The sequence below is a fragment of the Ascidiella aspersa genome, chromosome 4 (genome assembly GCF_963924565.1).
Source record: "Ascidiella aspersa chromosome 4, kaAscAspe10.2, whole genome shotgun sequence".
NCBI classification, from domain to species: domain Eukaryota; kingdom Metazoa; phylum Chordata; class Ascidiacea; order Phlebobranchia; family Ascidiidae; genus Ascidiella; species Ascidiella aspersa.
The window spans coordinates 34,440,781-34,456,709 of record NC_139450.1 but is presented as its reverse complement, the minus strand read 5'-3'; the positions used below and the strand labels follow the sequence as shown (position 1 = coordinate 34,456,709).

General features: G+C 35.6%; 1 protein-coding gene across 1 annotated transcript; it reads left to right on the top strand.

Moving 5' to 3' along the window:
* Positions 1-4,666: 4,666 nt before the first annotated feature.
* On the top strand, positions 4,667-13,114 carry LOC146157658 (uncharacterized). Its single transcript, XM_083387570.1, has 8 exons — positions 4,667-5,050; positions 7,729-7,841; positions 8,769-8,917; positions 9,403-9,512; positions 10,529-10,637; positions 11,342-11,486; positions 12,256-12,409; positions 12,807-13,114. Exons 1-8 carry the CDS (start codon positions 4,751-4,753, stop codon positions 12,909-12,911), a joined length of 1,185 nt encoding a protein of 394 aa, XP_083243696.1. The 5' UTR covers positions 4,667-4,750; the 3' UTR covers positions 12,912-13,114.
* Positions 13,115-15,929: the final 2,815 nt, after the last annotated feature.

Genomic DNA, 15,929 nt, shown 5'->3' with positions numbered 1-15,929 from the left:
GCTACTATTTGCGATCCAGTGCAGCGATTTAAATTTGAAATGTAAATTTAAATTTGTCAAAAACATCAGGTTAACATCGGGAGGTGAGTATTTCGGCCAAAAACCTAAAAATAAGGCTCGTTTTAGTTTTATGTATTTTGCGTGTTTGAGCGTATTAATGAAAAATTACATTTGAAGTCGGATCGCGATACTTTTTGCCCAAAGTATCGAGTATCGGAATAAAATGTCAGTACCGGACATTCCTAACGAGAAACAATTTAACCTTTTTGTCAAAATATCAATGTCCTACATCACAAAGGTCAAACGCTTAAACCCAGCTCTGCTACAAGCTTTCCACATTTAATGGCTCCCCAAGGCACAGTTTGCATTGTTTCGTCATAGAGGGGAGGGCGCGACATGTTTCGAGAACACGCGCGAGTTCCAAATTCATTGTTTGGCGTTCGAAAGCGATTGTTCGTGGCGCGGAGCTGCCGATTGTGACAGAATAAACATTAAATCGTGGAACGCTGGAGCTGTGCTTGTGATTTTGTTCTACGAAGCACCTGAGAGCTTAACGAAGTCAAACAAGTGGATTTTAAGGTAAGTTGCTGTTTAGGAGTTTTATTAACACTTAACATTACAGTGTTTCTTAACCTTTTTTCGCATCCCAAAACTAAATCATGCGTAGAACAGAAAGCTTTCAACTGCGACCCAATTCTCATTATCGCACTCTTTGTAAGCATAAAAAAATGAGCCTTACTCAGTGCGAATTTAATTATTATGAGTCATGTCTCCGTATTGCTACTGCAATATTCTCAAGTTTTGAAGAAATCTTCAAATCGACTCCAATATATCTAACTATGTAACACTACCTAAGTCGGCGACCCAACCTATTAAACGGCCACCGATGGGTTGAGGAACAGTGAATAGACAAATACTAACCTATGTGTTTACACAATACAAACGTAAGTTAATCAATTGCTCATTCATAAAATAGTTACTGAAATTTGATGTTAAAAGCTAGAATTGTCACTTTAAATTAGTACAACGCCAATTTTCAAACTAACTTTATTAACCGTAGGTTTTTCAACTACTTAATTCTGTTTAATGTTTAATAAAAAGGTTATAGTTAATGTCAAAACGCGGTATTCTCACCAAGGTATATGTAGGACATTTGGCGCTTAATAATAAAAGCATATGTTTATAATATACTCATTTATATTAGTTCCCGAATGCAAAAACCTTTACACACGTGTTTATTACTAATTAAACGAGGCCTTTGAAGTCGAAAAGGCCAACAATAACGGCAAACTTATCAATAATACATTCATTACCTTCATATAGGCTAGGTAAAAGCAGCATAGTATCACAACAGGCTAAAGCAGTGTTTTTAAACTTTTTTCAACGCGGACGGCTAAAAACATTTTTTCGTTCGCGTGGACCACAGTAGTCATGGAATCTTTAAAACTGGCTTTATTATGACTTGACGTAACGAAACAAGTTGACATTAGAAACCGGCTGTTTTTGGTCAAAATAATATAAAACTAAAGTTTAAGTGCAGACAAAACGCGCCAAAGGATTATTCGAGTAAACCATTTCGTTTTGAAAAATGTATTCCCTTTTTATAAATACACTGCGATTTCTATTCCATCATGGACCCCATAAAACTAGTGAACGTATCCATGGAGCCTAGGTTCTGGGCTTAGGTTTTTGGCCGTCTATATGCTTTGCTTGTGTAAATTTACGATTAATTCAGTACGAAAATACATCCAATCATACAAATAATTTATATAATCTACAAAGTCAGACTTTGTATTAAGTTTGATTTCGGTGGCCGCTATAAAATTGTAAAGCGCAAAAACAAAGAATTTGAACTCAAACTTTTCGGTTGGAACGTAATTTTCACAGTCTGAAAAGCATATGCTATGCTAAAACGCATCAAAATTAGCACACATATATTTGCCTTGTTAGAATACTCCTCCATTCACTGAAATTGATGGTAAATATTCAAATGTAATTCTAGTTGAAATTCTACTCACCGCACTATATAAAATGAAAGTTTAGGCCACCTAAACAATACAAAGGCATTTTGCGGTTTGCGCGAATCTATAGCATCACGTTTTTAAGTTAACTAACAGTATTGTAATGACTTAAGTCAAAGACTTAACTTAAGAGCACTTAAGCCAATGTTTTTACATGACTTACGTAAGTATTTTTAACAAATAACTTGACTTGGACTTAAGTCATTGCGTAAAATACCTTAGGTTGAAATAAAGTGTTATGGAATATTTTGATTCTAATGGTTTATATTTTTTTTTTGCAAAATATTTGACTGGGACTTAAGTCATTTTAAGTATTGCTATAGCTAAACCAGCAAATGTTTGATTTGACGTTTTGATTGTCCCGCTTAATTTTGTTTAACAAAATAAGCATACTTTGTGGTTTTGGTTTAATTTAGGTAATTTTTCATTAAAAGTTAAACAGACTTGCACGATGCAATTACAATCACAATTTTATTAAGTTCATACAGTGGGCCATTGTTAGGACAACAATAAGTTTGTTGAATCGTTGTGACGTAATAACGAAGCGATATAATATGAAAGGGGCGTAACTGATAGGTAGCGTTGTTGGTGGAACAAACAATAGATCCTTGCAAGAGACCGATATGTGGCTGGCATTCGGGTCAAACGTGAGTAGAGCTATAGGCGAGGGTTATCAAGCCCATACAGAAGTAGGTTGCATTTCGTGAACGTTTCGGATAAATATTAAGATAATGGTTGGAGGTTGTAACCAGACGTAGAAAAAATATCAGAGCCCATACAGAAGTGGGAAGCATTGTAAACTCTTTGAATAAACCTTAAGATAATTTACTGTAGGTGGCAGCTAGACGTAAAATTAATATACATTAAATCAATAAGTTGAAACTTGGCTTGGGTCGTGGATTTTTAAATCCATTTAAAACCTTAAAGAAAACCATCGAGAACAAATCAAGTTCGAGTGAGGTTTACCTGAACACAGCTTTGTAGCAAAACGGTTGAAGCTTGTAGTAAAATAGTTGAGTCAATATCAAAGTCCAAAGTATAGGTGTAGTTGTTTGTACAGTAAATAGAGTATTTTTAACGGCAGGGTAAAATCAATAGAGCTTTTTAAAGCGCCCACATTAAGCTACTACTGGGTGCGGCGTTAAGCAAGTAGGGACGTAAATAAAATATACGTGTGGCCGCAAACAAATATGAAGTGTTTATAGCGTTTTTGTATACAAACAAGAACATTAAGCGACCTTTAAAATACCTCAAGCAACAGACTATGCAGCATAATGGTTGGAAGTTGTTGTTAGACGTAGAATAAATATCAAAATCCAAAGCCCATACAGAAGTAGGTTGCATTTTGAATGATTCAAATAAATATTAAGCTAATGGCTGGAGGTCTAACGTTGATTTTTACCGTTATTTCGGGGTGGCTTGGGGTTGTAGTAAGACATAGAAAGAATATCGAAGCCCATACAGAAGTAGCTAGCATTTCGAACGTTTCGAATAACTCTCGTTAAAATGCTACCTAGTTCTTTATGGGCTTTGATATTCTTACTTCGTCTAACAACAACCTCGAACCATTAAGCATAGTCTGTTGCTTGGCAATAAGCTTGGCAAAAACGAATTTAAACGTTGAATTTGGTGGGGGTCAAATATGTAAGTGCTCTCAGCGACTTCGTAGTTCAGATGTGGTAGATCTCTTGTGAGCCCAACCAATAAACTTGGGTTTAATTAACAGCCGATGCTTTTTGAATGGAAGTTTAGCGAGCTAAAGCACTCGTCAAGAAGTTTGGTAAACATCAACCGGCACGCGAGTGCTTGGGACAGACTTGGTCTGGTAAATATGCGCTGCAGGGGTGAACGCTTTAAAAGGTTAGGGAGTCTGGTAAATCTCGTAACCGTAACTCAGTTGGACCTTTCATCCTTAAGACTAGCCGAGGATCATATTTTAAAATAAAATTAAAAAAAAAGTTAAAAAACACGCCAATTTCAGAAGAAAATGGCAAAGTTAGATGATTAAATTGTTAGCAAGCAAAAGTAAGGGAGGAAGCATTTTGTCAACTGAAAGTTCTTAGGAAAAGACTGTAATATTAAAAAATGTATTTACAAAAGCAAGCTTTGAAAACAATATTCGTGCTATTTAATTTCCTTGAAAATATGCCCTATGGTTGTGTTTATCGGCAAACATATTTCATTGGGATTATTATGAATTATTTGCCATGTGGTTTATATTTTTTTTGTCAAAAGACTTGACTGGGACTTGAGTCATTTTAAGTATTGCTATCTAAAGCAGCTAAACCAGCAAATGTTTGATTGACGTGTCCCGTTTTGTGCCCTGCTTAATTTTGTTTAACAATCTTAAAAAGTGCATATTCAAGCACTTGATCCCAAATATTACAAACTGATTGAACTCGTAACACTCGGTGTAGGTTTCTAGTTTTAGCGTTTCTAAACCTCACAATGGCGCTGGCATACAAGAAGTAATATATATTTTTTTAAATGAGTCTTTAAAGGCAATTTTCAAATGATCATACTTGGTACTTAATTTCCCTAAAGTGATGCCCAATGGTTGTAATTTAAGCAATGGGCAAGTATATTCAATAGGGGTAATATAGAGCACTTTTACAATAACTTTCAAAATGTGCCTTTCAGCAAAACAACTGGTTTTCAATATAACAAAGTGCTCAACTTATCCACACCATAGGTCTAGCTTCCTAGTATTAGCGCTTCCAAACCCCACAATGGCGCTGGAGGCTTACAATGTGTACATTCCCTCCGATATACCCCCCGGACAAATGGCCTCCAAGCTAGTGAAGGCCGTACACACAGACACCAGGAATAACATATTCCCGTGCGACAGCCATTACGGAAGGGATTGGAGCCAGTCGATCAGCTACCTCGGGAAGAGAAGGAGCAACCAGGAGCAAGTGAGAAAGAGTGGGAGCAACCAGGAGGAAAGGAGTGAGAGCATGACAAGTCCACGTGTCCATCTCCCATTGGAGCATCCCTTAGAAGGGAGGAACAACCCACAACCAAGCAAGGTAAGATTTTACGCAACACAAATATATAATTTTTTGTTTTTTATAGGGACAAAAAAATATTTCTTGAAGCAGAAGTATTTTTACGACATAAAGATATTCATAGCAGATAAATATGATAAAAACAGTCTTCTTTAAAACATATTTGATTTCGGAAGAACCGTAAAAAAAGTTTTGAGATTCGATAAAAGCTTTTTGGACTTCTTCAAATTTCGGTATTTTATTTCCGTCCAAAGATTCAGTGTGCAAAACAAAAATTTATATTCCTACTAAGTCTAACTAAAACTCCCCCCCCCCCCACATATACTACAAAATAATAATAATATTAATACTCCTTAAATCGTAATTAAACCATCTTGGCACTTTCAACACTTACTAATGTAAAATGTTTTAATGTAAAATGTGCCGCTTAATAAACACTTAGGTTTGCTAAATTGCGATAAACCTGAGTAATAGCAATAATAATATTCGTTAAATCGCGGTTAAGCCATCTCCAATATGACGTCACAAGCGAAAGGTATCACGTAACAATTGACACGATTCACTCCCGGTAACGACATAAAGGCCTCGTTCCAATCCATTGTTGTGCGTCCTTGAGGAACATTTAGCGCGACGTTCTTTGTACAAGTCGGTAGCTGGATTCCAGGCTTACAGACCCAGCGCACATATGAGCAGCTAATGTGTCGCTTTGTAAGGTGAACGCTTGTAGCTGTGTAGTATTACTGCTAATGGGGACCATTAGGGGAGTAATGTTGATTTAATTAAATTATCGAGGTGGGCAAACTTAAAACGAATGGGTGATATTACTCTATTATGAATGAATAATAGGCGCTACCCAAATAATGTTAGCAATATAAAATATGGGAGGACTCTAGACCAGATTTATTTAGGTGATTGTATCGTTATCAGTCAATTTAGCTATGGTATATAGTTATGGGATATACCAAGATCCACTCACAGTCCGATCGCCATTGTTTTTTGTGTATAACTAGTTTATAAGCACAAACAGTGCTTCTGCACGTTGTTGCTTGGTTAGAAAAGAAATACGAAAAAATCGCACTTAGATTTTTAGCTTTACTAGGTTTCTATAGGTGACATATGTGCAATACATTTACGGTCTGGTATCAACTTTAGTTGTAAGCTAGTACTAATAGATTAAAGGAGCTTGGAAATCAGGAAAAATAAACCTATTTTTATTGGCTTTCGAGTTGTATGCTTTACTCGCACCTACAACCAAAAACTAAATAAAACTCGAATGTATGACTAACACAGTTTCCGTTGATTCAAAACTGCCCTAATAAAAGTAAAGTTTCTATAATTAATCAGAAATTTACCCCATGTAGAGAATAACATAAATAAATCTGTCAATTTGTTGTTGGACATCTGAAAGATGGAGTTAGCACCACACGCCAAGGTACGTCGCAATACATAGCATTGTACGTCACAATAGCATCGATTGTACGTCACAGTAGGTATAGCCCGATCTGAAATACTTTGTCTAAAAATGGATCGTCACAATAGCATCGATTGTAAAAAATGGATCCTATTCAAAAAGCAGCTCAAAAACAGCACGTGCGAACTAAATAGTAGTTGACATTTTGCCTAAATGTAGTTGCAAATAGTGCAAATAATGAGAGTATGTTAATATGCGAATAACCAGTTGATAGGTAGTTATTACAAGCTGGAAATTTGAGTCAATAGATGTGAAAAAAACTATTAAGTTGAGTAAAGTGAAACCCAATTGACCGCATTTACATTATCGCCTCGTGAAGCATTTTATTCTCCTTTATTCCTACTAATTGCGGCACCAATAAAATTGGACTGGACGAGTATGACTATTTTCATGGACGTCGGAATAAACCCAGTTCGGAATACGACCAAAATAGGACTACCACTTAATAGTCGTAATACCGTCTAAATCGGATAAGTCATAAACCCACCATAATAACACCTAAATAACCATAATAAGGCCAATACAACCTTTTTACTAACCTCAAGCCCATGCCCTAACTACATAACTAACTTCCCTAACAATTTTAACCCAAACTCTTTTTCTAATCCCACCTATTACCTACCCCTAACCCCAAACAGGGGCAAACAATCCAGTGCCAAAACAGCCAAAAAAAGGAAATTGGCGGACGGCGTTTTTTGGCGAGTGTAAATTTTAACTCTGCTCACAATATACTGCAATTGCTTTTCAACTCATTTTTACCCGCAGGCGTTCATGAGTTTGGCGAGTACCGAGTAATGCCAAAGCCAAAAAGGTTCGAGTAGATCGACATCGTCTTGATAAAGACGTTTTGATACGAACTGGTATCATCTTCAGTTAATGTTCAAGTACATGTAGAAACGTTCAGTAAGATGATGTCGATTTACTCGCCTCTTTGTCGTTGACATTTATTGGTTCTAAACTGTAATGGCTTCCCAATTCGATTTACCCGCAGGCGTTTATGAGTACGAGGCTATAAGCATTTAAACAAACCGAAATAAAAAAGGAATGTAACTATTTAAAAAGCAATTTGGTAGGCTTGAAATTCGCAGACGGCGTGCAGGCATTTTTGGCGAGTGTAAGTTCGATCCCTCGCGCTGATTGATAGACACTAGTCTGACTGACGAGTATAAATTATAATTTAAAGCCCACAATGTACTGTAACCGCTTTCCAACTCGTTTTTACCCGCAGGCGTTCATGAGTTGGCGAGTACCGAGTCGTTACTCGGAGGACGGACGGCCGACGACTCGTGAGGCGAGACTCCTGGAGGATTTGAGGAGCGATAAGAGGAGAGCGTCCACAGGGTCGGTTGCTATGTTATCATGTTTAGGCATTAAAACTTGTTTCTGGCTATTTCAGGCTATAATAGCTGGATATGTATAATAGCCGGCTTTATGTGGCCGTTTAAAATAGGACCAGGCCTTCTTTAAACACATTTAGGGGTGTTTTTCGTGGCCGTTTTTAAAACCTTTTTCAGCTAATTTACAAAAAGCTTTATTTGACCTTTTCAGTTTGTTTGCATTTTTGATTTTATAAAAGGGTGGTCACTGGTCACGATTCAGGAAATATTTTTTAAACGCCGCCTTAACTTTAAAAGCCCGAATTCATAAGGCTGCCTAACATATGGCCATGCCTCCTTTGACACGTTCCGGGAATTTTTCGAGGCCACTTTTAAAACGTTTTAAAGCTAATTTACAAAAAACTTTATTTGATAACGTCGGATAGACTTGGTTGGTCGCCATTCATTCGTAGCCAAGTAATACAAAAAAACACACTTAAAAAAAAAAAAATAGATTTACATAGCAAGTTAAGTGGTTTCTAACTGCACGAAGTTACTTTTGAACAGCCTCCAAAAACAGTCATTCTCTACAAGTCAGGCTCCAAAGGCTCGAATCTAGTCAAATACAACTCTTATGTATCATTAAAAGTAGAGATTGACCAATATATCGGTTTACAGATAATATCGGACGATATTTGGCTTCTACCAAAATATCGGTATCGGTAAGTGTAGGCCGATATTTTAGAACGAAAATATAATATATATCTACCTATACAACAAACAACCTACCCATTTTTGATAAAAAAAGTAAAAAAATCGGGTATCGGTTCAAAAAAGTGATATCGGTCGATCTCTAATTAAAAGCCAGACTACTTGTGTGTTTTGTAGCCACTCCGCTATAAAAGTTTTACTCTATATTTTCCACCTTCTAACTACGCCCTTGTGTTTGTAGGCACCAGCACGGTTTGACGCAGACCACACACCACGCGCCTCCACAAGGCAAGTTCCAACCGATACAAACAGAACAACAGGAACACATGCAGGAGGTTCTCAAGAAGGAGGAGATGATTAGGAAGATGAGGGCGGAGAATATCACCATACGTAAGTAAACAACTATCACGATTCGTGAGTTGTGAGAATATCACGATTCGTGAGTGAAAAATATCACGGTACGTGAGTTGTGAGAATTATCATGATTCGGGAGTTGTGAGAATTTTTACGATGCGTGAGTTGTGAGAATATCACGATGCGTGAGTTGTGAGAATATTACGATTCGTGAGTTGTGGTAATATCACGATTCGATTCGTTAGTTGTGGGAATTATCACGATTCGTGAGTTGTAAGGATATCACAATACGTGGGTAAAACAAGTATCACGATACAAGATGTTTGAAATATATCACGATTAGTGAGTGAAGTGAATATTTAAGTTGCACATGAAGTATCTTTTGAAATTTATATATATTTTTTAAATTATAATAATTTCTTCCATACCGGTCTTAAAGGAAATACTAAAAAACTAGACGCGTCGATGTTTCATTTTAAAATAAAAAACGACAACATGTCAAAACAACTTGTGTTATTTAGTACCGAGACTCTCGTTCAGCGCCAACGCTAAACCACTTGAACCACGAACATATTCGGCAGCTCAGAGGTGGCTCAAAAAGAACCCGGGAAAAGAGAGGATCGCCAACCAGGTAATAAACATGAACATAGCAATAAAACTCGTCTAAATAAAAATATGTATTCCTTAAAAGGAAACTGACCATGCCGGTGTATAGTACCTAAAATGTCTGATCCTGGTTTTACTCTATTTTTTAAACTTTGGAGTTTTATTGTTAATATACGCGTCAGCGGAACAGCGATTGACAAGCAGAAACCTGCTGACAATAGTTTTGCATCCCACAAAGATACAACCTTTTATAAAAAAAATAACAGCAAGGTATATTGTGTTGTTTCAACGTTTTTTTCGGCCGCGCTCCGATATTGCGTCGCCGCTGAATTTGGTGGGGTCGCCGACTGTAGTAGTTTTGCATGGCTAGTTTTATTAAGGTTGGTTCTGGGGAGGATATCTCCACAACTTGCGAACAGGAAGCAGTATGAAGACAGGGATTATATTAATTAGTTTATGCCGTGTCTTACAATTTGCTCACTTACAAAGAAGAGAATTGTGTCGCCAAAGGTTCACTGGTATACTCGACCTTAGTATTTGGTGCCACAAAAATTATCAAAGGTTGAAAAACACTGGTATATTGCAACTGAAGGTTAGGTTTAACAACAAGTTGTCACATTAAAAGGGTGTCGCACAAAGCAACGGCTTGTCTATAGCACAGGACATGGCCAGATTTGTTAATTGAAGCAAAATATAAATAATTAGTACAGTATGTGCATCTACAGGTGGTTGTACAACCTGTCATCAAATGTGCCTGGGATTTTGCCTTTTTTAAAACTGCAACTCAAATATTGTAGTTGTATGCCATACAACTACTTAGGAAATGTCACTCCGGGCAATTTATCCTGGTGTTCAATACTATGCCTGCACTTCACTGTCTAATAGGGGTTCAAAGGCGTCTCCAGGTCCCCGTTTTAATTGTTAAATAACCTAATATCAAATGACTTGTCAAAGTCTTATAACAAATCCTACAATAAAGATAGCTGAACCAAAAAGCTTAAACCCACTTAAAACTTAGCTACATTTGTTTAAATTCAACAGGTTTTGAGGCAAACTCACCGAACTGAAGTTGATAAAATCCTGGAAAACACGTTGGAACCGAATGCTAAGAAAGCAGTTCTGGATTGGTTGAAGACAGCCACAGAGACAGGTGTGGGGCTAAACAGGTTGAAAGGCATTTTTATGTATAACCACGCTTTATACATCCCAAGCAGTAATAGGTATTTAGTGATAAACAAGTTTTAATTAGGATTTATTATACCCCAAGCAAAAATAAGATTGTACTCAATTGGAAAACAAAAACCTACCTAAAATTATGTTTAAGAATTAAACCATAAAGACTAATAAAGTAAATCTTTATAACTTTTCAAGCACATTAGACAAGTCATTTGTAAACAAGAAAAACTGGTCATAGTTCAAATTATTATTTATTATGTCAATATATGTCCATGGTCAGTGATTAATTTGTTAATAATATTAGTAACCAAAAATAACAACATTTGCATACTTTATAAATCAAATTATCCAAAAATTCACAATTAAAAAAATATTAATTGAAACCTTTAAGGCAACCAATTAAGGCTAGTGATGACTTAAATGTGGCAACACTGTTGGAAAGGATATTGAGGTATAAGCAAAATATTTTAGAATTCTTAGTTATTAATACAAATATAATAATAAATAATAAGAGTATTGTACCAAGGGTGAGAATTGACATTAAGCCCATGGTGTAATTAGACGTTCATTTCTAATTAGCCAAATAAATGGCCTAAATGTTTTATTTAATTTAGGAGAAAGGGATTTGTTAATTGAATCAGTTTAATTGCAATGTTAACACTCACCAAATGTTTCTAGATCGACGAACAGCCATCAAATTTTTTTCCTCGATTTGCGGAAACAAGTTTGTTCAAGGGTCGACTGGATTCCGACCAGCTGCCAATATCCACGGAGAATCTGATTCAAGACTTATCGCCATTCTCAAAACTTTACAAGAAAACAAGTAAGCATAATACTCTGTTATTTCTCAACTAGTCCTAACATCTTAATAGCCTGTCTGGAATTAAAATTTACAATTATCTAATTCAATGAAAGATACACACATATGTGTTCAACAATTGTGATCTACTTAATTATAAAATTAAGGTATTTTTAACAGTAAGCAGCACATCTTCCAATCTTACATATTAGCTTGATGACAATATCAAATTAAATTTACTATTTTTTTTGCACCAAATAGGGAAAACACCTTCTATTTATTACAATAAATCATTTTATATGACAAAAACAAAGAATACACCTGTTTTTGGTGTCTAACTAAATTGGTAACATGTCCCTTTTCTCAAGCTTTTATACTTTTGCCCTCTTAATTTTAGTGCTTTTAAAACTAGTGCTATCTTTAAAGCAAGCAGTCATATTGAATGTTTTCAAAAACGTAACAAACTACAGAACAAAATGCTTAAGATAGTAGTTTTACCTTTTGGTACATATAGGTTTGCTATGATTGTTATGTGCAATTAATTATCTGTGTCAAACGAATTTGTCGGATATTTGGTCGGCTAATAATCAAATTGAAAACTACAAGGCTGCCATATTTCCTGTCGTCAGGTGATTTTAGTAAAATATGACGTTTTTAAAAACGAATCCCTAAAACACTAATTTTCTAACTTTTTAGCCTATAAAGTATCTAAATGAGTGATAATACCGTGTATTTTGCATAGAATTTCTTTAATTTTTAGGATTATACGTTATTTACAAATGTTTATTTTCAGGGGAGAAGGGAGACAATCGGGCTTTGTGCGTCAAGAAACGATAGACGACAGCATCAAGAATCTTTTGAAAGCCGCCAGAAAAAAGCACCTGAGGCTGCTCAGCCCTGACACGAGACTAAAGCACCGAGAGTATCAAACCTGGCACCACATGCCTGTAAGCACGAGGATATATTTCCGATTAATTAAATCAGGGGGTACCAAACTATTTAAAAAAAACCTTTTTGATAAATATTTTTGCCGAACTTTTAATTAAATTATTGTTAAACAAACAAAATAAAAAGTACTATGGGGAAAAAACTCTAGAGAGCCTTTGTAAATTTTCCTCTTACAATATATCAAGATTTAACATTTCACATTTTAACTGTAGTCTACTTTATTTTCCATTAACTTCTTATTGGCCGCAGTTTGCGTTTAACTAGTAAACAAATACGTTAAACTAGTTAATTTACTATAATTTTACAAATTTGTTTCAATTTTGTTTCATTTGTTTTAATAGTTAATTATCAACTGTCATTGCTAACAGGAATGTCCCTTTAAAACTTTTTTCCCAGGTTTACCAGTATCGTGGCAGAGTGGACAACACAAGGTCAATGTACACCAAGCCCAACGACCCTCTACCTAAGGACTTCCGTATTCACCCTGAATGGGAAGTTTAATAAAATTAATAGATTGTTTCTGCCTTTTCTGCACTTATATTTCGCAGTTGCACGCGCAAAATTAATGCACATGCTAAAAACGCCTTTTTATATTAAAAGATATGAATTTAAAGCTCTGTTTTAGATATTACTTGCTAAAATTGTATTTCGTTTGTCACGTTTGTTGCACTTACAACGCTTTGCGCAAATAAAACACGCTTTTATCTTTGTATTTTCAGGCCTACAATTTAACTAGCTTCAGCTTAACATTGTACTATTGCAGAAAACACAGTATATATTTATAAAGGCGATAAATATTTCAATAATAAAGAGCAATCGCTAAAAAGTGTTGACCCGCAGTGATTAAAGCAAAAACAACTAAGTTAAGCAATTGGAAAGGTGGTTTAATCTGTCATGACACTCTAGTTCAGTGGTCCTCAACCTTTTTGTTGTCGCGACCCTTTTCAATCTTGTTAATTTTTTCGTTCGATGAATAGTACACGGCGACTCCCCTGACAACCTCCATCTACCTCCATAGGGGTCGCGGCCCTCAGGTTGGGAACCACTGCTTTAGCTCAATGAGCATTGAACAACTGCTTTACCCAAAGATTGTGACTTGGGTCGCCCTCCTAGATTTAGGTCCCTAGGTGAAATGCCCAGAGCAAAAATCACTGACGTTAATTTCAGCAAAGTCAAGGAACGCACATGGGTAATCACTATGGTCAACCACAGTGAAGTTGTACTGACCAACAGTTAAGCCTTAAGCTACTCATAATAATGTACCTGGGAACTTTGAAAAACTATTACCGAAATCAGTGGGTATGGAAAGGATTGGTGCAAGCAAGGCAAGAATATAAAAATCTAACATAAGGTTGTATGTTGGTAGAGCGACGAACCAGGTATGACAAAGGTCGTGAGTTCGAATCTCACTAAAGGCTTTTTTTACAGAATGCACAATCGCCCGTTCTTATTGGCGTTGTTCGATTCAGTCAACTAATCCCCAAACGTTTTTGGCAAAAAACAACTGTTTTCTAAAAAACACGTCTCATCCTTTGTATAGGTTAAGTATTGTTCAACTTGTACAATGCACAAATCTACTAACTAGTTTCATCTGTTTGTCGAGCATGTGGTTCAAGTTTTACTACTAAGTCATTTGTAGGACTTATATGTGAAGACATTGAAAACATTGCCTTAAGTCAAGACATCTACTAGAGGCATTACAAACTAGTTTCCACCATTTCTTAATCGCCTGTTTATAAATCACAAGTTCAACTGAACGTAGAAAAAGACGCGTGTTTTGTTACATCACGAAACAATAAAATTCGACACAATTGCTGCCATTTTTACACAATGGGTAAATGCACATGGATAATGACGTCACAATATGTACAACAATAGACAACAACAAGACAGACATCAAAATATTCAAACGAAAACAACTTTTAAAGGAAACATTCGTAAAAGTTTAGAAATTATTCACGAATGCACAAAACGATAAAACTTTCAATAACTTTGTTCGCCCTTGAAAAAGGAAATACTATATAATTTGCAAAAAGCATGGACGAAATTTTGAACAACCTTACTACTACCACCTTAGGAATACGTCTATAAATAAGGCAACGCTACAATTATCTTAAATAAATTTTATCAATATATGAATTATTTCAAGTAACAAAAAAAATCAAAACGCAAATTCGTTATCTCTTGTCGAGAAACCGCGTTTAAAGACTAAAAAATAATGCAACCATTTTAATTGACAACATGGTTTATAAACTTGCAAAAAAATAAGGCATTTCATGCAAAATGACGACTGGAAAAAATGAACTATAACGTTATAAACGTAAACATGTTGACAGAAACGACGAATTAAAATGATTGTGCGATTTTGCAAGCAAAACAACTTCGATTTTTCAACAAGCTGGATTCACGAAAAAGGAAATAAACAAAAATATAAAAATAGACACAGAAAAAGGAAGGTTAAAAAGCTTAAAAACTATAATAAAGTAATTTGAATTTACAAATTTTGGATGAAAACAAAAAAGGCACAATGAGTTATTATTGAGTTTATGTGAAAAACACGAAAAAATGTAGGCAAACGACAAATGGCTAAAGTAACATTTGTAAGTAACAAAGTGAAAAATTACGCTGTCACTTGATTATGAACGAGCGACTGTTATCAGCAGTGTGACGTAATAATAGCAATGTCGCTTTTAGGGTTGTGCAAACTACTGCAGAGTTGGAAGATTTAATAAAAATTAACCTTTGTAATAAAAACATTGAATTATGTTTCTGTTTAAACGATAACCGTGTAAAAAAACGTTTTGATTTAAACTTGTAATTGTTTGTATTGTGTTAATGGAAGCTAAAAAGTAACTGCTGATAAAATCTAAAAGTGTTCGCCGGGAAGTCAATTGAATAAACAGGGATAAGATGACCGATAGTATCGGATCGGAGCCGGTATTTAGTATCGGTCGTCGTCCATTGCTGGGGTGGTATCGGTGCCACATAATAACGAAAATGCAGTCATGATTTGCGAAACGCTTGGAAAGGTAAATAACGACTGGAGAAAAGTATACTTCTTGACGTTAAATAATATTCTAACCGAATAACCTTAAAATATAACTCGAAAAGTTTTTAATTTGATCTATTTTGTTTGTTGTGGCATAGTAATGACGTCATTTGGTAACGGATCGAATTTCGAAATAAGAAATTAAACGAAGTATAGTAGGACGGCGTCCATTAAGAAAAACATTGCATTGAAGGAAACTTTCATGGGCTTTATATTTTGAAACGGCGACTTAATGATAAGGTTTGTAATTTTCCACAATTTACATATTATCGCCTGACACGGCCCAAAGCAGACAAGTTAGTGAAAAACAGTCGCTGCGGTGTTACGTCACAATGAATTCAACAATCGTGATTGAAAAGTAATTTCCTATTGTGACGTTTCCTTTGTCATGTTGACATTTGGAATCTTGCGTTGTCTGGTGGATACAGTAATAGGTTCTGTGGTGACTTTGTAAGCCGCCAATGAAGGCA

Excerpts from the sequence above, each read along its gene's own strand:
- LOC146157658 (XM_083387570.1), top strand. The coding sequence starts at position 4,751 with ATGGCGCTGGAGGCTTACAATGTGTACATTCCCTCCGATATACCCCCC. Across the intron at positions 9,513-10,528 it reads AAGAGAGGATCGCCAACCAG|GTTTTGAGGCAAACTCACCG; the intron begins GTAATAAACATG and ends TAAATTCAACAG. Across the intron at positions 10,638-11,341 it reads GAAGACAGCCACAGAGACAG|ATCGACGAACAGCCATCAAA; the intron begins GTGTGGGGCTAA and ends AAATGTTTCTAG.